Genomic DNA, 27,170 nt, shown 5'->3' with positions numbered 1-27,170 from the left:
ATTCCAGATGAGGCAGGTCCAGGCCCAATCAAGAGCAAGTACGACGCGCTGGACTTTGACACTCTGTTGAAAGAAGCCCAGAAGTCGCTGCACCATCGCTGACTGTTCTGCCGCGTCGGCCCCGCGCCGCGCCGCGACTGTCCCGCCTTATTAAACGCCGCGCACCGCAGCACCAGAAAGAAGTGGTACACACCTCTCCACACAAAATGTTTACATTTTTAAAAACTGTTGGGAGCTAAGCGACGGCAAGAACTTAAGTTTTTTTTCGTTTGTTTTTGTTTTTCTGTTTTTTTGGGTTGGGGAGGCAAAGGCGGCTACTTTGTATTAGCTATGAAACCAGCCGCGGCACTACGTCCTGCGAGAGGCCTCCGTAGCAAATCCCTGTTGTGCGTGTGCGTGTTTGTTTGCGTGTCTCCGTGTTAAAAAAAAAATCTGTTTGGCTGGCGGAGTCCTACCGCTATAAAAAAAAAAAAAAAAATACCGAACTTTGTGTGTGGTAAAAAAAAAAAAAAAAAAAAAAAAAAAAAGATAGCCGCTTTGTTGGATGTTCTACTATACATGGGGAAAAAACTGTCGTTTGTGTGCAAAGAGTATAATGTTCAATGTAAAAAAGGTTGGCTAAAGTTTACAAAAATGAAGATGTTATTTCTTGTTTTGTAATTGTAGTGCTTCCTTGATTTGATCTATGCACCGTTGGGAGGTTTTTTCTGCTTTACCCGCTGTCTGCATCAACGCTAAATCCCCAGACCCAGGTTTTTACTGAGGCGCCCCCTACTGGCCTGTGTTTGGTTAGCAACATGGAGGTGCCCCGAATGCTTTGTGGAAATGTTTCGTCTGAAGAGTCAGAGGCAAATGTGAGCCTGGACATAGTGTCGTTCGTTTTTTCATTAAACAGGTCCTTAAAAGGCCTCTGGCATTAGCTTTACCCAGCTAACACTATCACACACCACACCTCTGCTTTCTAGTGGATAAAGGCCATTGGCTATAGCTTTAGCCTATTAGCCCACAGCAAACCTATATTGTGCGTACTCCATCGTTGTTAGCTTTAGCCATCTAGCATGACCACAGTACACATGTTTCCTAGGGTTAGGTTTTACATATAGCTCTTGAAACGTTATCATTAGCTTTAGCCACGAGCATTCCCACATGAAAGGCTACGAACTGGTCCACTCTGCCGTTGTAACATGTCTTGTTTACATTTGAACTGCAGCCTGCATCTTTTAATTAGAGCGAGGATGCAGTACTTGTAAGTAATGTCCCGACTGACTCGGCTTGGTTTGATCTGATGGAATGTATTTGTCATTCTGAATGTAAACATCCCCTATAGCGGCAGTTGGTTGCACCCAACGAGGCCAGTAGGAGGCACCGGGAAAAAAAGGGAAGGGAGCGTTGGAATTTAGCAAGAAAATGATGCGGGTGGTGTCAGCCGAGCATCTCTACCTCACGTCCATACGCCGATGCTCTCGCCACCGCCATCCTACTGCCCTTCGGGGTTCATCCATCTAAAGCCTCTTCCACATGCCACCATGTTTGTAGTCCTGGAATGATCAAATCTAGCATTCGAGTGGCTATAGCCATCTAGTCTGACCACAGCATACCTAGCTTAAGCTAACAATGTCTCCTGGTGGTTGACGCCAATGCTGCAAAAATGGCGGCGTGTGGAAAGCTTCAGCCCAGGGCACTTGTTCTCCTCGCCAAAATACGACGCAGCTCCATCCGGATTCAAGGCCTTGATTTTCTCGGTCCTTTCACAGCTTATCAACACACACCACACACACAAACACACAAGAAGGTTGAATGTTTACATCATGGTTTACATAAAGAGAACCTCTAATATAAAATGACATATATGACATGCGCACACACACACACACACACACACACACATATATATATATATATATATATATATATATATATATATATATATATGTATATGTATATGTATATATGCACACCTACATATACATACTGTATACACATACATACATACATACAGAATGGTCTTATATACGTATAACATGTACATAGCACTCGTCACAATGTGTTTTGTTTCGGCGGTGGCGGCGGCAGGAATTGGAGGGAACGTTGATGTAACTTGACACACAGTCCAACACTGTTTAGAAAAAAAAAAAGAAAAATCCCTTTAGATGATCACATTTGTTCAGTTTTGGTGTTTTGTTTTGTTTTTTTCTCGTGTTGTTGGATGCAATATGTAAGAATGGTCACCGGGAGGAATGTGATCAACACATGTACAAAAATCAATAGTAATCTTGCACACTTTACATCCTGACTGGGACTGTGGGGTTGAGGAAACAAAGGGGAAAGTGAGGGGGGTGATGATGGTGATGGTGATGATGGTGATGATGATAATGACGATGATGATGATGATGATGATGATTGAGAAATACCAGTTGGCAGTTGGGAAATTTTTGGTGGCACAAATTTACCTTTAAACCCCACGTGTACCAAAAGTATTTTCATTTTGAAACGTACAGTTCATCCATAAACACACATGAGCTTGCAAATGCACACAAACTTGCATCCACAAACCTTAACACACATGACTAATCTAAATTTTCATAGACATGTGCATCATAAACCCCAAATTACTCACATTTACAAATACAAATGTGTCCATAAAACTTACATACACAAAAACACCAACTACTACACACCTAGATTTGTGTATAATGTACATGAACTTACATACACAAAAACGCCAACTACTTGAAATTTTACTGATAACCTTATTTACATGTCACCCTACATACAAGTTAGATTAACTTACATGTATGTCATCATACATATGCCAACTTAAATAAACCTGCACATTCATTTATATTTGAATTTATTGAAGGAATTATGGGTGGATGGGTGTTTCATCCTGTCCCTAATTCTTACATATGCAAACAACAACAAAAAAACACAAACTTACACCAACCCAAATACGTTGGATATAAAAATTTGCATGAAAACTTACAGTTAGTGCACACAAATGTACCAATTTACATACTGCCAAACTGTAGACATCCTCTAACATTTACGAACATAATAATGAATATATGCATTTGCAATTGACATAAACCAACTCGCTAACTTATATTACATGAACTTACATACACACGCCAACTTAGACACATGAACACACACATATATAAACGTGCATGCAAATGCAACAAACACACAAATTTACATTTACAACCATTGTAAAAAAAAAAACAAACAAATAACCTCAATCAAATTGTATGTACTGTACACCTCACTTCACCTTGCACTTGCAATTTCTTTGGCAGTTACAAAACGTTTGCATAACAATAACAAATACATTCTACATATAATTACATTTGCAACGACAATTTTGATTTTTTTTACGTTTTACAAATTTTGCCCCGTGGCATCTCCTCATCATTTCATCACATCATCGCGTGATCGCGGCAAAGCCTTAAAATCAGCAGTAGGTTCCTCCCCTTTCACGGCGCACTCCTCCCATCCAATCCCAACCACCACTGAGGATGTTTTATTCGAAAGAACTTTTTCAATAGCCATATTATAAAAAAAAAGGTATATACATATATATGAATATATCTCAATATATATTTGTGTGTTTGTGTAGATATATCTAGATGACAAATATACTTTCTTATAGAAAACTTTGATGTTAACCTTTTTTTTCCCTCAAGTGTTTTAAAAAGACACATTTTCAAGTGTATTAATAAGCACTGTCCACTCGGGCTACTTTCAATCAATCCAAATAAGATTAATAATAAAGATAATAATCAAACCTTCCAAAGGGAAAAGATTCTCGCCACAATGCAATACTTCCCGCTCTTCGTTTGGGAAAAGTGGGGTCAAAATAGGCAAGAAAAACTGTAAGACTTGACCAAAAAAAAAAACAAAAAAAAAGTCGGTGGCTTCTTTGCTTTCTGTTCCCACACTTAAAGTTTTGATTTTTTTTTCTACTAAATCATTTTATCACACAAAATATACCTTTAAGGATGTCAAAGGAGCACTTCGTAGGCAAATGATTTGATGTGAAACAATAAATATGAATAAATAATAGATAATATATAGTAAAGATGATGAAAGCGTGTGGAGCAATGTAAGATAAAGGGCATATATGTTTTGACTTCTAAAGACTATCACACTCACCTGATTCTCTCATTTTTTAAAACATAAAATATGCTAAATACTTCTAGTGAGATTTTATATTTTTACATTTTTGTTTTTTAATTTATGCTCCACTTAGCTTGGATGTTTTTTGAGGTGTTTTTGTTTTCTTTTTTTTTTCTTTGTGTCTGTTTTCACATTGGGTGAAGAATGTGGAGAGGAGAGGAGCAGTGGAAAAAAAGGCATTCAGTATTTTTGAATTGTTCAAATCTAGTTTCATAGATGTTCTTGTTATAAATTATATTTTAATTGATGTACATAGTTTCAAACAGGAGACGCTGGCTTCCTTTTAAACTGAATACATTTTTCTCTTCAGAGATTGTTTACATTATGAAACTGTAGAGACGTGCTCCTCATATACTGTATAAAGGACATATATACATTGATTTGCCTCCAGAAATAAAACCCTAATGAACAGCAATAAATCTTGTCCTCATTTCAAGTTTCTCGGTCACTGCAGTGAGCTATGTTGTCACATTTGTCCTCGGTAGTGACTGAAATCGATAATGGTACTATTATTGATTTGAAAAAAAAAAAAAAAAGCTTTACTGGTTGTGCTAAAACGAACTTAAACAGCTCGAGAAAATAATTTGTCGAGACAGCATGCGCACAGATCTTACTTGTTGGGGGGGATGAAGGGGAAACCCGCTTCTATTGTCCGCTGTTAAATGCGCATACATTTCTTGGTCAGGTTTTGGTGAATCTCTGTCAGGGTTAGGGTTAGGGTTATTTTTTCAGAGTCAGTACTCTTTCGTTATTATTGACATTGGGAAATTGAAAGACTGAATTACTACAATGTGACCAAGAAAATGACAGGCACTGAATGGGAGATGAATGGGAGGAAAGAAGGCTGTCATGTTGTCTCAGCAAATTATTTTCTCAAGCCATTTTAAGATGGCCTTCATACAACCAATGAAAGAAATGTATATTCGGGTGCAGAGAGAGGGAGGGGGTGTGAATGGAACTTTGGCTGGGGGGGTTGCTAGAGCCGTGACGACTATTTGTAGAGCACATTAAGACGACCATTTACACTCACAAACTCACCTGAGGGCAATTTAGATATACCTACTGTGCATTCTTCTAGAATGAGAGGAACCTGGAAAAACTGCACGCAGGCAGAGGGAGAACATGCAAACTCCACGCAGGAAGGCCGACGCCGTAAATGGACTCATGAGGCGGAAGCGTTAACCGGAATGCCAGTGTGATTTTTAATGAAACACAAAACAAACATTAGTCTAAAAAAATCTTTTATTCACTTTATTGGCAGACAAACATTCTCCAAATGACATCAGCGATGATTCGAGATTGGATTCCAACACCGAATTACCATCCAATCATCCAGTCAAAATCATTAGCATGTGATGCTAACATACTGTGACAATTTAGTGTACCCTCAGAAGTGCCTCACACCACAGCCAGACGATCCATTTGGTCCTTTTTGGAAAGAACGGCGAGCGCCTAAAAATAGTCGTCACGGCTCCAGCGGCCCCCCCCAGCCGAAGTCCCATTCACACCCCCTCCCTCTCTCTGCAGCAGTCACGGGTTGTCCCTGCGTCACGGCTCGGCCCGGCCAGCATCATGGCCGTATACGGCAATCCTTTGAGCCGCCGTCTTATGTCAGCAGCGCTTACATCACGAGGTGGTGACGACAGGGCCTCGCTTACGTATGCGCTACTACAAAGCGCGCGAGGGGGAGGAAGGATGGATTTAGAGCGCGTTTGACCCTTTTTGCAAGCTCTATCCGGTTTATTAACGGCAGGTTGTCATGTGTGCTGTTGTGAAACGCTGCCGTGACCTACATATGAGATGATGCAGATGTAGCATCCTGCATACGTACGTTTGAGGTTCAATTACAGTAGATGGCAGTAAAAATACTCATTGGTTTCATACTTTTAGCTTGACCTTTCAAATGTATGCAAAATACATAGTGCTGAAAGTGTTTTTCAAAATCGTGTGTGTAACAGGTTGAAAAACCAAAGCAATTTTCTGATTATGATTATTAATATCATTATTATTATATTTATACAGATTTCAGCTTTTTTACTTTGTAAATTATTTTCAGGAAAACACCTTTTTCCCGGAAAAATGCACATACTTTACATAAAATTATTAACCTACAAAAAATTAGTTTTGCAGGTGAAAGATATCCAACTTTACTTTCATGGACTGTGATTATTTTTTGCAGTTTGGGTGTCCTCTGAAAAATATTAACACTCTGTAGCATTCTGACTTATATGAATAAATAAATAAACTTTCGCCCCAAATTACATTTTTAATCTTGAAATATTATGTAAACCTGCAAATTAAATCATAACAACCATCAGCAACACAACAAACTTCATTAAAAGGCAGGCAAACTTGTTTATGAAAATAGCATCATTTACTATTCTTTGAAGCAATCACACACGCATTTCAATATGCAAGCACATGAAGCATCGAGTTTTAAGTGTACAGTATTAGTACATAGATTCTAACTGAGCCTAATTTGTCAACTCAAATTTGTGTATATAATCACATAAAGGTTTCAAAAGTCCACAATGACATCTTCTATTTTGTATTGTACCATAGGAGTATAATTTTTTTAGCTGCAGCTATCGGCACAATATTAACAAGCGTATCTTCTAGCAGAGTGCACCACTAATGGTAAATGTTGCTCCCTCTAGTGGTATGTGAAAGAATCACTCACAATTAAATCACAATTAAATATTTAACATTTGAATCATTTCTTGCAGTCTTTATTTTCCAACAGTAAGTGCATGTTCAAACTCTGCCACATTTTATGGCCGCTTATAGTAATATATGGTTTGAAAATAATTTAAAGGAATGAAGAAATATAATGACGGTCATTTTGGTAATAGGGTGTGAAAGGTTCGAAGACACACCCTTCTAGCTGAGCGTACAAGTCTTGGACTGGGCCGCACTCGCTGCAGGAAGAAAAACACCAAATTAGGCATTAAAAAAATGGATATTCGATATTTAGCATTGGCGGGGATCTGGACCTTGTCTGGCCGCCGCCGCATTTGCAGCCGCCTCCTCTTTCGCCTTCTTGGCAGCCTCGATGGCGGCCATCTTGGATTCATGCTCCTCCTTGAGGGCATTCCACTCCTTACGATTGTTGAGTAGACGATCCAGCATGGGTGTGATCTCCACGTGGAAGCGGCTAAACTCCTGACACCAAAACACAACACAACACGTCATTATCTCAACGAATCAAATGTATTCTGTTAAATGGTGAGATATGACCTTGTAAACGAACGAGCAGACAAAGTCGATGAAACCGCACTGAAGCTTTGGAAGCTCTTCTGCTTTGTTTCTGTCCATCATGGGCTAAAAAAAAAATGCAAGCAAAGAGTTGACATCCACAATTAACCCACTGGAAATTTTTACAAACATAATTGAGAGTCAATAAAAGATTTGCTGTGTATGCTTACAATGGGTTGCTGCTCCAGGACGGTTCTCTCCAGGTCTCCTTGCTCCCAGAACTCAGCAGCTACAGACAGCGCCACCTAAAGGTGTGGAGAGATTTTTTTTTTAAAAATCAAATCTCTTGAGCCTACAACTTTTGTTCTTGGGTGCTATTCAGTAAATGTTTTGCATTTTGTCCTCAAAATATAACAAAAACAAAAAACAACTTTAATTTTGTAACAGTACGACTTTTGGAGCAGGTAGGCTAGTTAGCATGTATGGAGGGGAAGAGTTTGCTTTGGCCTCCTTGTGTAGCTTGAGTTTGCATATTCTCCCCATGCCTGCCTGGCGTTTCTCTGGGTACTCCGGTTACCTCCCACATTCCTAAATCAAAAAGAGTAGATAAATTGTCCTTAGGTGTGTTTTTGAGTACAAACGGTTGTTTTCTTTGTGTGTCCTGCACACAAATGGGCTCGCATAATGGATGAATGGAAAAAATTGTTTTTTTCATTTTTCCTTCCCATTTTCGCCATTTTCTCTGGAAATAGTATGATGTAGTGAATCAGCATTTTTTGAAGAATTTCTGGTGGTTTGAAAAAAAATATTTTCATTCAAAACACAACTTTTTTTGTTCAAAATAAGGCCTTTTTTCACGGTAGTGTTTTATTTGATTTTTTTTTTCAGCTTGACCTCATTCCAGCAAATACATCTTGTAAAACTGTGACACATAGACTCATGCGCGTGCAGACACACACACACACACACACACACGCATACATACATAAAAGTGACATCACACTGACCTTGCTCTGAATCTCCCAGGGCTTGGCGATGGCCGACAGGTCGCAAGCCGTCATCATCATGGCCCTACGAGGTCGATACACAACTTGGTCGAGTATTTGTGTGTATGCGTGTGTGTGTGTTTGTATGCAGGCACTTACATGACAATCTCCTTGCGCGTGGTCTCCAGCATCATGTACTTGGTCCAGTCGTTCCAGTTCTCGTAGGTCTTGGACTGGTCCACAATCTTCTGGAACATGGTCCTCTTCCTGTGTAGGAGGGCAGCCGCTTTGCATCATGGGATTGACCGAAAGCCGGCCGGCTGGTACTGACTTGAAATAGAGCGCCAGGTCAGTGGCAATGATGGCGATGTCCATGAGGTGGATGACAATGTCGTGCTGGCGGCGGTTCAGGTTCTGGTAGATGTTCAATGACTGAAAGAATTCACCAAGATGTCAACACGGCGAAAAAAATGCAAAGCTGGCAACTATGGCGGACACTTATGTTTGGTGTCAAAATTACTTTTGTGTGTGAACCACAACTCACCTCATCTCTCAGCAGAGTCTTGCTAAACTCAAGATGGTGTCTCTCCAAAATGGACGACCCGTGAAGCTTCGCTAGAGGATTTCCAGACCTGGAAAAACACACCCATACATCAAGGCTAGGAACTTACATGTTGCTAAATTATGTTATGAATGATCGTTTTGGGACTGGCTGAATCTGATGTATATATTGACTCATTTTACTGCAGGTGATAAAGTGCCATTGTCAGAGTAAAAAAATCATTGCTCCAAAAACATCGTATGAGCTCACTTCATTTGGTAGAGGTTGTTGGTGCCTCTGTGGTCAATGTCGTGACAGAAGCCGGCGGTCACCATTGCCATGCACTCCAGGTCAGTGTAGTAACGCTTCAGGTCGCCCGTCTGAACACACATTTGAATCTTTGAATTGATCCAAATGAGCCTGACCAAAATTCAGAATTCCTGTGCATCTTTCACGCATTGTTGCTACCTGAGACTACTCCTAATAAATGTGCATGTTTATGGCGGTGTGTGAGAGAGACCATGAGAAGAGTGAACATGGTCTGCCCAACGTTGAATCCGTGTCGCCAGTTGTGATAGGTGATCTTCCTGTAGCCTTTGCTGAGTGAGTACATGAACCTCACTAGCACCTTAAAACACACACACACACACACACACTCAACCATGAGTCCTCCGTTTGTTCAAACGTGTTAAAAATAGCTTTTCAGTGAATTTATTTCCAGAAGGACACGCAGCAGGCGACTGACGAATGCCTCATCATTAATTGACTACCTGCATCGGAGTCGATGAGGGCTTGCTAGGTCATTCTAAATAAAGCTCTGAGGATGCATGCACTTTTATGGCTTTCGCAGGGAGAAATTTGGAGTCAGATTTCCTCTCTGAAATGTTTTCGCAATAGAGTTTGTTGACATTTATGAGCAAAAAACACTTCTTTTCTTTGTGCACATTTAGGAATGAGATTAGGCCACAGTGCCTAAAAAACAGGCGAATTCTAATATTACAGATAATTATTAGGAAGATTTCGTGGGTACTCGTTCATCTTAAAGGGATATTAAACTTAGCTGTTTTCAAGCTCAAGCCACTTTAAGTAGTAAAATGTTAATATGTCTATGATTATTTTTATAAATTATTTTTTTCAGTACAACTAAATACCTTTAAAACATATTTTGTCATTTTGTAAAATTACACCTTTTTATGGGTTTAGACATGTGACATTTGTAACTGACAGTGATTGGTTGTTACCCGAGCCTTGAGCACATTTAAAGTCGGCAATAGGTGGCAAAATGCGTTTATAACGTTATTAATTGTAGATGAAAACTAACTTAGTGATCAAACGGTAAAATAAGTTTTTTATTCCTTTAATGAGGCAACAAAGGAGAACATCACCTCTCTGGGAATGTGAAACTTGTCCACCACTTTGAGCTCGTAGTACATCCTGATGCCACACTTGACCAGGTCTAACTCACTGTGCTCAAAATCGCAGAAGTGAAACTCTAGGATTTCTGCTTTCTTGGCGTTTGGGAGGACTTCTGACTGTGAATGGAAAAACACATTATTACCCAATCATGTCGGAAAAAGGTCAATCGTGTTTTGCGTTTTTGCATTCGAATGGGGATTCGGTTAGATTTTTGCTGTGAATCCATGCTCTAGTTTTTGGGGATATGTTGTTCATGTTGATCACCAGGATTTCCTCCAGCTCCTCCTCCTCACACTCATCCGGTTCTTTCCCCCAACGCTCACGGGTGTTCTGACAAAAAGGAAATACACATTGTAATTGCCATGCTCTGCTCCATCTCAGTGACGAAAACACGGACAATAGTCTATAGGCTGGAAGACTGTGTGATTCTTTTCATGCTAGCTTTTTGCAACTTTCTTTGTGTTACTGTCCATGATAGAGCTTCCTCCAAAATTTCATGTTGGTGAGTCACGAGGAAGAGTTTGTACTTGATGGACACGATCAAAACAACCCTTAAATGAGCAGGTGTAAGGAAACAGGTTAAAAAAAAATAATTGTGTGACAGTTAGTGTCCATTTTCTAGGCGAAGAGCAACACTCAATAGAGGTACAAAGTAAAACAAAGAGACAAACCTTGTAAACTAGTCTTGACGAGACTAGACTAGACTAGATCAGTGAATAGCTACCAAGAACTTAATGTTCACCCAAAACTAGGACTTATCTCCACCCAGCGATGGAGGTATTCACTGACCAGGACATTCTGTATCTCATCCTTGCGACACTTGACGTGGTAGAGCACCATGTCCTGGTAGATGTCCTTGCGGTTCTCTAGCTTGTTCATCTTGTCATACGTGTCCGGGTTGAGGACCGACCAACCCAAGAACTGAGTCAGCGACTGCAAGGGGGAGGTACACTGTCACCAACTAGTGGAGGCATGTGGAACTGACAAAAACTGGTAGCGCATCAATCATTACTTTGTATAATAAATAAAAAAAAAAAAAATATATATATATATATATATATATATATATATATATATATATATATATATATATATATATATATATATATATATATATATATATATATATATATATATATATATATATATATATATGTATGTATGTATGTATATATAATAAAAACAAACAAATAAATGACAATGTTCCCGGGGTGAGAAAAAAAATCATTTTGGGTTCATGTTGTTTTTTATTTCCACTCTCCCTTTATGACACCTTACTGAAAATATGTCAAGACTTCAAAGTCCATTTCTGTGAGGACCCGTTCAAATAATGTGTACAGCACACGATGAAAATGCCACTTCGGTGAGTGTGTTCACGTCGGAAAAGTGACACATGGATTGCTGTTCAACTGCGAGCATTCGAGCTTGTGAACAAAGTGGATGCAGAAAAGCCTGTGGGCTGATAAATAATGTACACACACATCCCTCTATTTAGAAACTTGTGAGTCACACACAATCTAGATACTCCACCTCCATCAGAGTTTCATCCATCTCGTCAAAGGGTTTCCCGTCCTTCCTGTTATAGAAAGTTGCGACGCCCACAATCTCCTCTTTCTTGTTGACGATGGGCATCGACAAAACGTTGCGAATTGTCCAGCCCGAGTTGTCCAGTGGTTCTTTCTGTGCAAAGAAAGGGACATGAACTCATGAACTAAACGCAGATAAACACTGATTTGATTTCAATTAATAGTATTCAATATAGATTGTCTCTATTTAACCTTTACTCATTCACTGCCATTGTGTTCAGTAATATATATATATTTTTTTGTTCCAACGAGGATGGATGGCAGAGTATCTGATTCTGCTCCACTGCATTTGTCTAAGGTGGGCAACCTAATAGATAAACAACCAGTAGATGTTTTTCCTCTTGGAGGCAACAAAGAGAGCTAACTTTATCATGTGATCCACCACTGTACCACCAATGTCTACATAGTCACACGTTACAATATTGTGTAGACCTTGAAATCTGTGCCAAAAATCGGAAATCCGCTGGCACTTTAGGGGTTGCCTTTTCACATAACACTTGGCATTGAAAGAGTTAACACGTGCACATGAAATGTGACACAATCGGTTACCTTTTTTATGTCATGCAACTATAATGTTATGGTGTATCTGCATCATGGACTTTTGGCTGCATTTGCTAGCCACTGATACTGTAAATCTCTATTTTTGTTCTCATTCTCAAGTGAACTACCAATTCTGAGATGGTTGTGAGTTCATTCAAAATGATGGTCCTGCTTGATGGCACCATCAGCATTTCAGTCGCACAACGGACCAGAGACAAGTCTCAAATTAACTGGGTAATATGTATTTTGTGTATTAATTTGTGGATTACATGTGTTGTTCATTTTCTTAGCGTGCCGATTCTATTTTCTGATATTAATCCAAGTTAACTGCAATGAAAGAAACTAGCCGAAGAAAGTCCACTATATCGTCCAACTTGGCAGAGAACAAGTGCGTCCTCTCAACCCCATGATGGGATCCCAAAAGAAGGAGTAAAAATGATAAATTCGGTCATTAAAGTTGGCGCATCTCCCCGTGGCAAATTGATTCTAATGGGAGGAAAGATGAGAGGAGCTGTGCATCCTGCTGGAAAGTCAGTGAGGAAAAATAAGGAGATCATTTATACCCTTTATGACTGTGGCTGCGTCCCACGCGCACACACGTGACATCACGTTAGTGCCACAACATTAGGTACACCTGCACTATCTATTGACTTCCAGTTCTCAAGGAGCGCTGATGGAAAACGGCACCATTAAATCACACATATTAGAGCTCATTTCAACATGACTTACTTGGAAATTAAAGAATTCATCTTCTGCCGCATTCATTATGTTGCAAATCTGTGTGAAACATGCAACAAAATGTTATTTTTTGTATACGTGCTTGGAAATGAGAACTAAGACAATGCAGGAGACACATGGAGAAGGAATAAGCGAACCATAAACACTGAATATGATGTCAACTTTCATTTCAATGTCAATTTTCACTTTCATAAAATAATTTACATTAATCGTGTAAACAAGGTGTAATCAGTTTTAAGCAAATGTTCAAATATTGTGTTGCCGATTTGTAGTACCTGTTATGCAGTATTTAACATATGATAACTTTATAATCGTTTAAATTGTTGAGTTTGTAATAAATGTATAAAGTGTGAGACTGGTGCATTGTGAAATTATATGGTGTGTAAATAAGGGTATGATATGTATGATAGTTGTGAAAATCATGTTTAAAAAGTCTAGAAGAGTCATGACACATATCTGATTAGTGTGTGAAAGAAGCATAATTCGCTTGTACTAAATACTAAATAGGTATTGGATGTTTAATACATGTGTAAAAGTAGACCATCAGTCATAAGTGATGAAGAAATAAAAATTCGAATAAATGTGCGATAAGCGATGCTGGTACAAGAGTGAGAGTTGCTTTTAAAAGAAGCGTGTGTTGTAAAAAATGTCATAATTTGGCATTAAATATGTAAAGGGGTGGGTTAAAGACGCCAAATATGTGTCACTAATCTCTAGCTGTGTCAAAAAGGGATGAAATGTGCATAATTTAAAAAATAATGTGTGTGGAGTAAAACTGTAGTGGGAATAAATGTATCGTGTGCAAATAATGCTGTACATGTATATAAAAGATGAAACAGTCATTCATCATCTTTCAAAGTGAATACAATAAGGAGACATCAAATATTAAAAAAGCTCAATGAATTCTGACCAGTCCATTTTCTGCAACATACGTCGGCAAACCGCTGACCAGAGCCCAGTGGTCTGCTGGAGGATTCCTGCAGATCAATAACAACAGCATTTCATTCGTATAATAATTCCCGAGTCAGCAATAAGACGGCAATTGTAGTCCTGACTGACGGGATGACTTTGATGTCTTCTTTGCCGTGCAGGATGTAGTCGATAATTTTGTAGAAGACAATTTCCTGGACGAGGCAACGCAAACATGGCAGTTGAGACCGCTTCCGTTTCCTCCGAAGAACCGATAATCATTTTCACTTACGCGGCCATCAGGTGTTTTGGGTCCATCGTACGGAGGAACTTCTCCCATCAGGATGGGCCACAGGTCGAAGAACTCCTACAAATCAAAAAACAAAATGAAAGACAAACGTTGGCAGTTGCCTTTGATCTCAGCTTTGGCGGGATGGATGTTAGTCACTTTGGTTTTGGTCATGTCCAGCAGGCCCACAGAGTAGCGGTCGCAGTTGAGGAAAGCTCGCACTGTGTACAAGGCCTTGTGAAACTGCCTCTCGATGTCTGTCAGCTCTTCAAACACTTTGCTGGCCGACCACAGGAGCACCTACACGCACACACATACAAAACTAGTATTCTTGTTTAAATATGGCATTGTAAATGTGTAGTAAGTCTGTGCAATATTTCAGTTATACGTTAGTAAGTTATAACTTCAAAAATATATAAAAGAGTGTTGGTAGAAATTGGAACAAAATTAAAATGATTAAAAAGGTAATGAATGTAATCATTTATAATAACCTAAAAAGTGTACAATAGGTAAAACAATTGTGTAATAAGGTGGTGCTACCAAGTATCCAAAAAGGACACGCCCCCTGCACATCCTAAATTTTGACAACTTCCTCCTATCTCTTTGTATCAGACAAAACAAAAATCTATACTGTTGTTGTGAGAGAAAAAAAGAAAATTCCCCAAAGCGGGAAAAATAATCACGTTTTTCCCCCTCTCCAACTTTGCTAGAACTCTTGAGTTCCATCAATCACTGCTGCAACTTCATGTTATTGTTTTTTCTTTTATCGCAGCGACCGCTCCAAGTCATGAAGTTTCTCCCTCAGCGGCAACAGTCCACAAGCCATCAGTCAAACAAAGGGAGAAAAAAAAAAAAACCTCACCTGCCCTCTTCTGGTCTCACAGTTGTGAAGGTAGCTAAGGTGGAAAACCCTCAGCACCAGGTTGGCAAAGTTTAGGTACTTGTTCAGGGTCTGTGGGGAAAATAGATGTTCATTTACTGCAGGAGAAAAATACAATTTTATTTGTATAGTGCATGTCATGCTCAAGGGGATTCACAAAAGTACAACATTTGAAAGCATTCATAAACAAAAGAACTAAAACACCTCTAAAAAAAAATACATGTATAAAGTAGTTGACTAAAATGACCAGTATTATTACACATGAGGACATTGCCCTATGTAGTGTGTGTCATCTGCAAAACCATGATAGTCAAAAGACAACAATAACAGTTTAAGAGTCTCAAGGTGACTGATGACACTTTCGCTTTATTCCGGGGGGCAACAGATAATAATTTGTTTGCATGGTTTGTTGCGTTCAACAACAAAGTCAATATACAAGTCCATGTTCACCTTCTGTCATTGACATTTGAACGTATTTGGGTGTTAGCCACATAATTGTGGTAGGACATGTCATAGCTGTATATTAAATGGCCTTCTAGAAGAATGTAGAGATTGAACATTAGGGGTAGCAGAATTGGCCCCTGGGGAACCCCACCGATCATAGTCATTTCATTGAAAACGCAGTTGCTATTCGCAGCAAAGAACATAATGTCTATGAGGTAGGACTTGAAGTAATTGTAGTTTAGAGCAATAGAGGTTCTACTTATTTTAAGCTTTATTTGTCCCTATCCTTGGGCAGGTGTTTTTCAAAATCAATAGGATTCTTGCTTAGATATCCATTTCCAAAGGCCCATTAGACACACCAGTTTGTGTTCATCTTGGGTAAGGCTTTAAAATCAATATGTTTCTTTGATGTCAGACAGATATACAAAAACTATCCCAGGAGACTGGTAGTGAAGGGATGGGGACTCCCCATCCACCTTGAATGATCTTTAAAATCTATTCATTTAGTAGATTCTAGGCAGAATCTTCAACGGCAATGGGATTCTTCCTCCATTATGCAGCAATAATCCAAGAAGGGAGGAAGGAAGACCAGTGCAATATTGTGACCTCTGTTCACCACTTGCGCAGTGTTTTGAGCATTTTGGGGTCAATTTCTGCCACATCAGTCTCACAATATTTTAGCCAAGGGAAATGTCTTTAATTTAAAGCAAAGAATTGGACAAAATGCGGCAGAAGGGTTAAAACGGCAATCTCGGAAGACTTTTATATGGCGACTCGTGGGTCATAAAAACTGAAAGTCGGCTCACTTGCATCTCAAGGAACCACTATATATTATTTGAGGAACACGCTCTAGTATCTACACATTTACCTCCTCGTCCGCAGTGGTGAAGTGCGTAGCGCCATCCATCTTGTTGATGGCCATCATGACGGCTACCATGTCCTTGCCGTTCATGATGGGCACGGCCAGCACATTCCTGGTGGTGTACTCGGTCAGCTCGTCCACAAAGTTGCTGAAGTGAGGATTCTAAAATGCCACAAGAGGAGGAGGAGGAAGATTTAACATTCCAAACCAAACTCAATGGACCAGGTCATCAGCGTGGTCCTCAGGCGAGGACTGCGCCACATTAAATGAGAGAGACTTAAAACCTGCAGATGGATGGATTCTCTGGGGAAAGAATCAGTGGCAGTCTTTTGTCTGACCACCTCAGGTGTCAGATTCTTATGTGCTGTTTTTAACACTGCCAGACAAAAGCAAAATACGCACTATTTTTATAAATAAAATGTGTCAATCAAGCAGAAGATGGATGGTTTAAAAAATTGCAATAATACAAAACAATGCTGTTTTCTATCCAAATCAGGTGTGTCTAAATTCCATCCTCCAGGACTAGTATCTTGCATGTTTTCCAGGTTTCTTTTGCTGAAAGACCTGATTCAAATATCAGAATTGTTACCAGGTTTCTGCTGATCTTGAAGATAAGTTGATCATTTGATTCAGGTGTGTCAGCGAAAGAAACCTGGCCAACATGCAAGATAAAAGCCCCCAAAGATCAAGTTTGGACACCCTTTTTCTAAATAATGATAAATGGACTTTAACTGCAATCAGCACCATGACATTTTTTAATTGAAAATAATAATCATAATAATAATAATAATGTAGAGGACTGCTATGATGACTGAATATCTTTGTTTTTGTTTTTGTTTTTTGGCATCGGGAACAAAGTGGTGGTTTGAAAACAACTCCAAGGTGTTTCTAGTCCAGTTGCTGAGTCAGTGGACAGAGCTCCACTGCAGGCCTGTGTGAGCTCCGACTGTAATCTGGGATCGCTCTAATTCTGGACAGATTAACCAGTTTCATCTGCGAAACTGGCTGCCACCACCACACACAACACACACACCTGAATATCACAAAGACCGTCCATCATCATGAGGTGTGACAGTCATGTGAATGACAAAGTTTAAATTAGGTGTCGTTATTAGAAGAGGGCATTAACGGGAGTGGAAAACCATAATCCCAGTTCAACATAATCTCCATCCTCAATGGAAATAGAAATTCTCAGCATCCAGTTTGAAAGGCTTCTGCGCTCCTGCATTAGCATCACAAAACAAGCCAATTATAAGGAAACACGAGCTGTCACCAGAAGTCTTGGAATTGCCCTACTTTACACCCGTGAGTCAAACCCAGGACAACAGTGTGTTAATGCTTCACGTGGGAATAAAATTGACCAAACACTTCCAAATGCCAAAGGAATTAAGCGATAATACCATTGAGCCGCTTTAGTGGCCTGGTTTGGGAGGAAATTTTGGTGTCACATCGCTCTCTGGTGGCTTTTTGGTGAAGAGCACCAGGGGAAAAAAATGCACTTTATTACCAAGAGGGGATTGAAAAGGAGGCATTCATTCCACCCACAATGGATCAGTTACATTCTTTCAATGATATGGGCTAAGAGGGTTATTATAAGGCCGTGGATTAAAACCTCTGGTAGCACTGCTGTGTTTAATTTTTATTGCTTATCAAAACGGATAAAACACATAAACTGCTCAATTCATGTCAGTAATGATAATAATTATAATAATAATAGATAATCCAATAGATGTGAGATGAAAACGTTTAATAACTGTAAAAAATGTATACTATTTGTGAATTCAGTTTGAATGTTCTCAAACATTAAAATATACAGTAAATGTAAAGGGGCTGCATTATAATAATTGTGAGAATAATCCAAGACAAACATTCTGCTTATGCACAGATGATAATGTCCGTGTTTGCTGCTTTTTAGTATTGTTATGGTATGTTCAAGTGTGTAGATGGCATTGCAATAATTTACTACCTGGGACACATCAGGCACGTTGACCATCTTCTTGGTGGAGGCCACATGTCCCACAATGCCCAAATCCAGCGGGTACACAATTTCACTATCAGGCTGAACCAGGCAGTCGTCAAACACGGAATCTTTGTGCACATTAAACAACCTGAAAGGCACAAGTGATGTGATATAAATAACCGAAGGCCAAGTCTCCCACCCCCACCCATCGCATGTTGTCCACCAGATCGACTCTTTGTTACTTAGCATTATTACACAACAACTACAACAACTATCACTCTTAGGTCTGACTAAAAGTTTTTTGGGGAATTTTGTTTTCACTTTTGTCAGTTATACTCTGTTTGCATTGGGGTCACAAGGTCAAATGCAGCCAATGGAACTTTAGTGGCCTTGTCAGAGGTTTTCAGTGTCTTCAGCCGCACAGCAATTGAATTTAGGGTTAGCTGTGGGAGGATCCACCTGGTAGCGAGCTCAGCAATGCCGTTCCTCTGTCTGTACATGAAAAGACTCATGCGGTCGGCCCTCATCATGAAGCTGAGGTGCCTCATCAGGTTGAAGAGGGATTTTTCCATCTGAAGGTTGTCCTGGATGTCTCGCACCAGGTCAAAGAGGATCTCGCTCTCTTCTACGGCCGTGAGTGGGTGGTAGCGGCTTACATCCACTGCCGTGGCGCGATCGTTGTCCAGGAGGTCCGAGACCACCTTGGGCCGAAAGTTGACGTCGTAATACTGCTTGGCAAACTGCGGGTTGGCGTCAAGGAACTGCTCGGCTATGGCTGCGTCGACCATGACTATGGAGCAAAGTGGACATCAACATTATATATTGATGCGGTGAAATACGAGTGGCCCAACTAATGGCTGGCTGAATGTCAGCTAGATTTATAAGGTTTTCTTCAAAAAGAGGCTTCAAGACACTCAGTTTTAAATGAACTGTCAAACTATTGCAAATCCAAATTCCTCAACCACAACAACCCTTGTGACATCACAGCAGGTCAATAAATAGATTTTTAAAAAAGGCAAGTGGTACCTGATGAAGTGTACGTATTCTCTCCAGCAGCACCGTGTATAATCACTCACACTGTCTGCAAGTGGATGAGAGAGTATCAGGGATTATTGCAGGGGGGCTTTCAAATGATCACATGTGCAGGTAAACTTGCACACAAATGCAATCCTGAGATTATGATACCTTCCAGTGTTGAGGGCCACCAAATGCGAATCCTCCCTCTTTTATTGCAACATGGACTCTGTTCGCTCATTCTTCTGTTGGAATATTGACATGAAAATCCACATGCATGTTTATGTTATTATAGACACATAAATATACAATTTACACATATCTGATGGGCTGGAATGCATTAGCATACATTTTGCTTTCATGCAAAAGAGTGATAGGCTGTAAAGCAATAATTCAATGGCGTATATAATCAAATCCACCAACTCTAACATTACACTAACACAATAGCGATTATTATGTTAGTGAATGTAGCATTCTGCCATTGGTTATTATGTGAGGTTTCACAACGTATACAACATACGCTATTTTCCAATATTTTTGAATTATTACAATATTTTTTGTTAATCTTTGTTACAATTTTTGCTCCACCCCATTTCCCATGTGTTGAATGTTTTATCGGTGGTTTTGGGGGAATTTTTAGGCTTCAACTGTAACTATGTTTCAATAGGCATCAAGTAGTTATACACGCGTTTGGGATTTTTGAGAGCCAGGCAGGTTTTAACCATCTACAAATAGGTTGACTGTAAAGCAAATCAACAAGTTCCTTAAATAGATTTATTTATTTATTCAAAAACTTGTACCGGAGTAACTTGTTCGTGCAACTGTAGTTAGTCAGAGTGAAAGTTTGCTCTGTGTTCGACCAATCTCTGTTGTCCGTGCACATCACGTGACTTTTCTCACATTGCTCGGTGACGCAGATGCCGAACTGTACTTCTGCCTGACGTGAATTTGACAACTCGGTGCTGCAACGGAATGGAATAAGAAAGCGTGGATCTCCCTCTCACGCCGTCTGAGAAACTTTCTAGCACGAATCAGGTTAGTAACTTCAACGACAACATTTTAAAAGCGATCATTTTGTTCCTCGTCTCTTGGACCAAATGAACTCGCTTCTTCAAGAGTTTGACACGTTGCCGACTTGACAAAGGCGTTCATTCATCTCTTTGAGTAAACACAACCAACTTCTAACGAAAATATCTTTACAGTTCTAGTTTTAGTCGCTGCTTCTTGCATTTGCTGTTAATAATAGCTTGAACCAATCATCATCATCAACGCGGAACAATCATCTTCATTGTTGCAGAACTGTTCTCTCTAGTTGTGATTCATGGCATGACTAGAAAACGACATTAATAGCGTCTCCAGTATTATAATTGTGTGTAGTTTAAAAAAAAAAAAAACATCTGCAAAATGTTTTCACATACACGGCAAATATTTAAGTGAATTAAACTATGCCGCTCAAACCTTTGCTCAAAAGTAGTATCATAATCATAATTTTCTGACCTGTTGTACACTGTAAATTAGTTCCATTGGAAGGGGTTGCACCCCCCTCTCCACACACCCACACCCCGCTGTCATGACATTTAATATGATGACTTTTCAGAGGGATCCAAACCCTGTGAAAGCTTGCTTTCTTTCGTTCAGACTTGGCAGTTGGCACAGCTTAAACAAGTACTTGTGCTTCTAAGCTTGAACCTCTCTCAGTATGGCAGTATCCACACACAATGCTGAAAAGTGCTTAAATATGTTATCAAATGAACTTTTTACTACCATGATCAGCACTTTGCACAATAAACATAAAGAGAAAAACAAATGATCCAGTTAGGGTTGCAGCTATCAAATATTTCTAGGATCAAGTGTTCAACTGGTGACCCCCTCAACTGATTAAGCAAGTAATGGTATTAAAGACTGGAAATGACACCTTTACTGCATCAATATTCAAGTCTGCAGTGTTTAGTATTTTGAAAAGAGCTGTCTCTATATTGGTCTATGTGGTAAAAAACCTGATGACTATCAAAGAGTTTATTTGTGCAAAAACGTAGCAGCGGTAATTGAAACTCATTATCTACAATTTTAGTGAAGAAGTGAAGACTTGAGTTAGTCAAGAGTGAAAACTTGCCCTATATTGATTTGATTTTTTTCCCTGTAACTCATTTAGCTCCGATTGTGCAATAATTTTGGACTGGTCACATGGTGTTGAGCCGAGGCAGCTAGTATCTTACACAATTCCTACCCGTTTCCTACACCATTTAAAAAAAAAATACCCTCACCAAATTCTGTAGTTATTCCAGAGTTTTTGAGGTTTTTATGTTTGTGATTTTGCTGATTTGTGTTTGACCCAATGGATTTTTTTTCCCACTAAAATAATCTTCTAATCCTATCCTGCTTCATGTTGACCATAGAGTGCTCGATGATGACTCACGAAGATGCCAGTTCCACGACATCTAGGGACGAGACAAAGAACGAGCATCATGAGCTGCTCACCCTGGAACGAGTGCCGGAAGAGCCTGGACAAAGCTGTCACATGGCGATTTCTCGCCATTTTAGGAAACACAGCTCATGTTCGCCGCAGAAGATCAAGACGAAGGTCCTGGGCTTCATCCCCATCCTCAAATGGCTGCCGCGCTACCAGCTGAGGGACTGGCTCCTTGGGGATATCATGTCAGGACTCATTGTTGGAATACTATTGGTTCCCCAATCTATTGCTTACTCCCTGCTGGCAAGCCAGGATCCCATCTACGGGCTCTACACCTCCTTCTTCTCTTGCATCATCTACACGCTGCTGGGCACATCCAGACACATCTCGGTGGGCATTTTCGGGGTGCTTTGCCTGTTAGTTGGGCAGGTAGTGGACCGGGAGTTGGCACTGGCAGGGTACCTTATAGAGGATGGCGTTGGCAGCAATGGCAGCATGGCTTTAGGAGGCAACAACAATAGTTTAGTGGACGCGTGCGATAGAAGCTGCTACGCAATAACCGTGGGAGTGACGGTCACTTTCACCGCCGGGGTCTACCAGGTGCTGATGGGTATCTTCCAGGTGGGCTTTGTGTCGGTCTACCTTTCAGACTCGCTGCTCAGCGGCTTCGCCACGGGCGCCTCGCTCACCATCCTCACCTCTCAAGTCAAGTACATGCTGGGTCTGAAGATCCCTCGGCCACAGGGCTGGTTCACGCTCTTCAAGACTTGGTTCAGCGTTCTGGCCAACCTGGGACGCACCAACCTATGCGACCTGATCACCAGTGTGGTATGCCTGCTGCTGCTCGTGCCCACCAAGGAGCTCAACTACCGCTTCAAAGCCAAGCTGAAGGTCAGTCATTCATTCAGGAAAACAAGCGCCTCCTTCAAATAGGCGCTTTTCCTGAAGTCAAGACACAATTATCTACAGTTAGTCATTCACTTCAGTAATAAACACCTCCTCAAAATAAACGTCAAGCGACACATGCACAACTATTGACACGATACGTCACCCAAAACAAAAAACAAAAACCACACCTCCCTCAAATAGAAACCTGCCTTTATAATTATTGCCCAGGTCAGCTAATGTGTCATGTTTTTTCAAATAGTGGGATGCTATGCCATAATTATTAATTTGCAAGGTCGTCAATCACCGAAGAGAACCAAGGGCCTACCTCAAACATACACCTTCCTTAACCCTTGTGAGGTGTATTGACCCTTTTTTGGATCATTTTATATCTCACAGTATTGTACCCAAGGGATGGAAATCTCCTGGTAGTGTGAGAAGTGATCATGCCATATTGAACTATGACAGGTTGTTACCATCAGCTCTATAGTGTCTTCTTTCACCGCATTCCCTTGTGAAATGCCTTTGAAGGATTGGATAAAATAACACACACAAATTAAATAAATGCCTCCATGTTTTGTTGCAGGTCAAGAAACTGAATGGTATTTGTTCCAATGGTGAGATGCCATCCCCCAAACAGTTGCTGGCCTTTACATGACCTTTATACTGGCAAATACATGCCTCACTCTTAAATACAGGAAATGATACAAACAAGGTCTGTTTCCTATGCTGGGGACATAATCCGACTTTCCACTCAAGATGGAGTACTTCCACCATCAAGTCCAAATTTATGTAAAAAAAAAAAAACTTAATATAAAAAAATACATTAATATGAACAAATAAGATGCTGTACTTACATTATAGCTGAGAGGTGGATGGAGAAGCACAAGTGGAGGCTATCATAGGACAACATGCTGTGAGTTTTGTGTTCGTATGTGTCTCCTTTCTCTGACTTTTTTTTGGTGTTGCGCTTTGATTCCATGGTAATTGCAAGAGCAGTGTCGCTGTATGACTCAATTTTCTTTTTTGTGACCATAACGGAAGCAGAAGGCAAGTACTATGCACTAGCTAAGCAGAAACAACAGGGACAAAAAAAAGGCCCGCTACATTGGCGTCAAAATGTCGTAGGGCGAGTACGCTGTAACTCAAGGACTTCCTGTATATGCCTCTTTTTAACATTTGGGACATATCAAGACATTTTGTTCAATTTCAAATGTATTGTTATTAAGTTATTAACCGCTATTGCTAAATAAAACAGAGCAGTATTTATTGAAGCAGATCATTTGTAATTGAACGCCTCCCTCTTTGTTACCCAGGCTCCAATACCCTTTGAGCTGTTTGCGGTCATCATCGCAACGCTGGCATCTCACTTCGGCCGCTTCAAGGAAGTTTATGGCTCAGACGTGGCGGGTGAAATACCGACGGGCTTCATGCCGCCGCAGCTGCCGGCGTGGTCGCTCATCCCTAGCGTGGCGGTTGACGCCTTCTCCATCGCGCTGGTGGGCTTCGCCATAACTGTGTCGCTGTCGGAAATGTTCGCCAAGAAGCACGACTACCAGGTGGACGCCAACCAGGAGATGTACGCCATTGGCTTCTGCAATATCCTGCCGTCCTTCTTCCGCTGCTTTACCACCAGCGCTGCCCTCACCAAGACCCTGGTTAAGGAATCGACCGGATGCCAGACACAGGTGTCGGGCCTGGTCAGCGCCGTGGTGCTCCTGCTGGTGCTGCTGGTCATTGCGCCGCTCTTCTATTCCCTTCAAAAGTGAGCATCGGTCACTTCAAATTTTTGTCAAGTTCGAGCAACACGTTTAGGCAACTCTGGCTTCCCATCTTAGGTGCGTGCTGGCTGTCATCATCGTTGTCAACCTCCGGGGCGCACTCCGCAAATTTGCGGAGGTCCCCAGCATGTGGCGCGCTAACCGTGTGGACGCCGCCATCTGGCTGATCACCATGGCCACCTCGGCGCTCATCAACACGGAACTGGGCCTCCTATTGGGCATCCTGGTATCCGCCTTCTGCGTCTTGGGCAGAACGCAACGGGCTCAGGCGCTGGAGCTGGGTCGGACCTCTGACAGGGACCACTACGAGGTGCTTTCCGACTACCGCGGCCTCCTCACTCAACCAGACGTGGCCATCTTCAGATACCCGGCACCTATTTACTATGCAAACCAGAGTTTGTTTAAGAAGTCTTTATACCGGCACGCGAGGCTCGACCCGGTAAAGGAGAAGGCGCGGCGCATCAAGTTGGAGAAGAAGCTCAAACGACAGAAGGCCAAGCAGGAATCGGCGTGCAAAGAGGACGCCGAGAGCGTCACAGTGATGCTGGAACAGAAAGCGCTCCGCAGGTTAGTCCTGGATTGCAGCGCCGTCTTGTTCCTGGACAGCGCTGGTGTCAACGCTCTGAAGGAAGTGCGCAAAGACTACGGCGAGCTGGGAGTGGAGGTGGTTCTGGCTCAGTGCAACACGACTGTCCTGGATTCCCTTCAAAGAGGGGGTTACCTACCAGAAAAACATGAAGGGAATGATGGCTTGACATTTTTTACCATCGCTGACGCCGTGCATCACATGCAGCGCATAGTGACGCCAAATGGCGAGTGTAACGGTGCGTGTTGAGATTTACTGACATGTTTACAAAAACTCATTTTGCCGATGTTGATCTTGGTTACTGAATGTGCCTTTTGGGGCATCTCAATCCATCATTTGTGTTGTCAGATATCTCATTCAATTTATTTTGTTTTTCTCGTGTTTTTTTAATCTGAATTACCAGGCCTTACACATGTAAAATGATCGTTACACAGGTGTCGGGAGGCCAAATTTAAGACCATATACACAGTACATATTATATATGTATGTGAATATATATATATATATATATATATATATATATATATATATATATATATATATATATATATATATATATATATATATATATATATATATATATATAAATATAAGCTAACAGCACAACAGACATGTTACTGATGTCAAAATACAAAAACGCCATGATATAATTTACTGTATCATAATGTGTTTACTAAGCCATATATGATGGTTTCCTCATCCACTAAGCACACTAAATTCGATTCCTGCGTCAGTGTTTGTCCAGGGCGATGCACTTGCCAAACATTCGGTTCAGAGCAAAGTTCACAGCAAAAAAAAAGAAAAAAAAGTCACATATAGAGTTTTTGTTTTGTATATGTTTATTTAAAAAGTAAAGTCCAACATTTATAGCAGAAAGCTTTAAAAATCATTCTCAGGAATAGTTGCTGGAATTTTCCTCACAGTCCTTTAGTATGTGGCGATGTTTGTATTTTTACCGTACCTCACCCAAACGGTACGTCCCATTCTTGACCGGCCATAGTTGGGAAAAATTAAAATCCAGTTTGTATTAAGGTCAATTGAGTCCATTTGCAGTTTGACAACAATCCCAGGGATTATTTCTTTGTCACAGTAAGTGTGCGAAGTTGGTAGGAGGTAGCAGTACCATAAACTGTACATATCGTCCATTTCCAACTTTTGAGATTATTATTTTATGTTGGAGCAAGTTCTCATTGGTTTTGAGCTATCTACTGTATGCTTGAATCAGCTGGTGTGAAAACTGGTTTATAATTATGCTGGAGCCCCGTTGCTGAAGGCCATAAATTAATATTATTTTTTTCAGCACTCTTTAAACTCATTTTCACTGCTTTGAGAACATGTTCTTTGCACATTTAAAAAAAAAAAATGAGCACATGGTCACTCAGGTGATTGCAGTCAGTGACGTTTTTTTTTTAAACTAAGAAATCTGTCCAAAAAAACAAAAGGGAGTAAATGTAATTTTATAAGCCAAAAGTGCCTTTGATGTGATTATAAAACTGTATCCTATTTTCTTACTGCTTTAATAAAATGCATATGTTGTATTATTGCGTGTGACTTAACATGTCGAGTTGTTCCTAATGCACAAATGCCTCACTGGAATTTTTCCACTGCGTCATTCGCACCTTTGTGTGGACATGTTGCTTCTATTGATTTTGTTTGTTTTTTGATTTCTAAAGCTTGCTCCACCCTGCTCCATGAATCAATGAATGGTGTTTATCTTCCAAGTCACGACCTGTGTTGGAAGTAAATGTCAAATTTCTACTTATTGAATCACTATAATCACCTTTGAAGATCTAACATACATGCTTTTACAAGTATCTCCACAATACTTACAACTTAAATGGAACTCACGCATCTCGGGACCTACAGAATGTCGTAAATATAGGAAATGCACAATCAAGGTATTAATCTAACAAATATGTTCATTATTAAAGTTTCAAATATTTTTGGTTGAAGCAATTGGTAGGTTATATCT

At 40.4% G+C, this 27,170-nt stretch overlaps 3 protein-coding genes across 3 annotated transcripts in view; 2 read left to right on the top strand and 1 right to left on the bottom strand.

Annotated features, from left to right (window-relative positions):
* The window catches only part of ppargc1b (peroxisome proliferator-activated receptor gamma, coactivator 1 beta), a 58,328-nt gene extending 53,733 nt beyond the window's left edge, over nt 1–4,595 (top strand). The window contains exon 12 of the mRNA XM_088431576.1: nt 8–4,595. Coding sequence (XP_088287702.1) covers nt 8–102 — 95 coding nt within the window. The 3' untranslated portion in view covers nt 103–4,595. The remainder of the gene's footprint in view (nt 1–7) is intronic.
* Nucleotides 4,596–6,876: 2,281 nt separating this feature from the next.
* On the bottom strand, nt 6,877–19,643 carry pde6a (phosphodiesterase 6A, cGMP-specific, rod, alpha). The gene is made up of 24 exons (XM_088431212.1): nt 19,549–19,643; nt 18,982–19,312; nt 18,529–18,670; nt 16,569–16,724; nt 15,239–15,328; nt 14,536–14,676; nt 14,380–14,454; nt 14,238–14,302; nt 14,089–14,155; nt 13,170–13,217; nt 11,845–11,994; nt 11,104–11,247; nt 10,579–10,644; nt 10,284–10,430; nt 9,419–9,526; nt 9,169–9,278; nt 8,902–8,989; nt 8,689–8,789; nt 8,517–8,624; nt 8,379–8,442; nt 7,602–7,676; nt 7,414–7,497; nt 7,170–7,338; nt 6,877–7,094 (listed from the first exon to the last, which is right to left on the bottom strand). The coding sequence occupies exons 2-24, from the start codon at nt 19,308–19,310 to the stop codon at nt 7,057–7,059; spliced, it is 2,565 nt and encodes an 854-aa protein (XP_088287338.1). The 5' UTR covers nt 19,311–19,312; nt 19,549–19,643; the 3' UTR covers nt 6,877–7,056.
* Nucleotides 19,644–20,455: 812 nt separating this feature from the next.
* On the top strand, nt 20,456–25,710 carry slc26a2 (solute carrier family 26 member 2). Its single transcript, XM_088431214.1, has 4 exons — nt 20,456–20,571; nt 21,933–22,837; nt 24,148–24,596; nt 24,670–25,710. Exons 2-4 carry the CDS (start codon nt 21,941–21,943, stop codon nt 25,445–25,447), a joined length of 2,124 nt encoding a protein of 707 aa, XP_088287340.1. The 5' UTR covers nt 20,456–20,571; nt 21,933–21,940; the 3' UTR covers nt 25,448–25,710.
* The last annotated feature ends 1,460 nt before the right edge of the window (nt 25,711–27,170 follow it).

Source organism: Hippichthys cyanospilos, chromosome 13, assembly GCF_059441005.1.
Source record: "Hippichthys cyanospilos isolate Australia breed blue-spotted pipefish chromosome 13, RoL_Hcya_1.0, whole genome shotgun sequence".
In the NCBI taxonomy this organism is placed as follows: domain Eukaryota; kingdom Metazoa; phylum Chordata; class Actinopteri; order Syngnathiformes; family Syngnathidae; genus Hippichthys; species Hippichthys cyanospilos.
The sequence above is the reverse complement of the archived record's forward strand: the minus strand, read 5'-3'. Positions and strand labels throughout refer to the sequence as shown.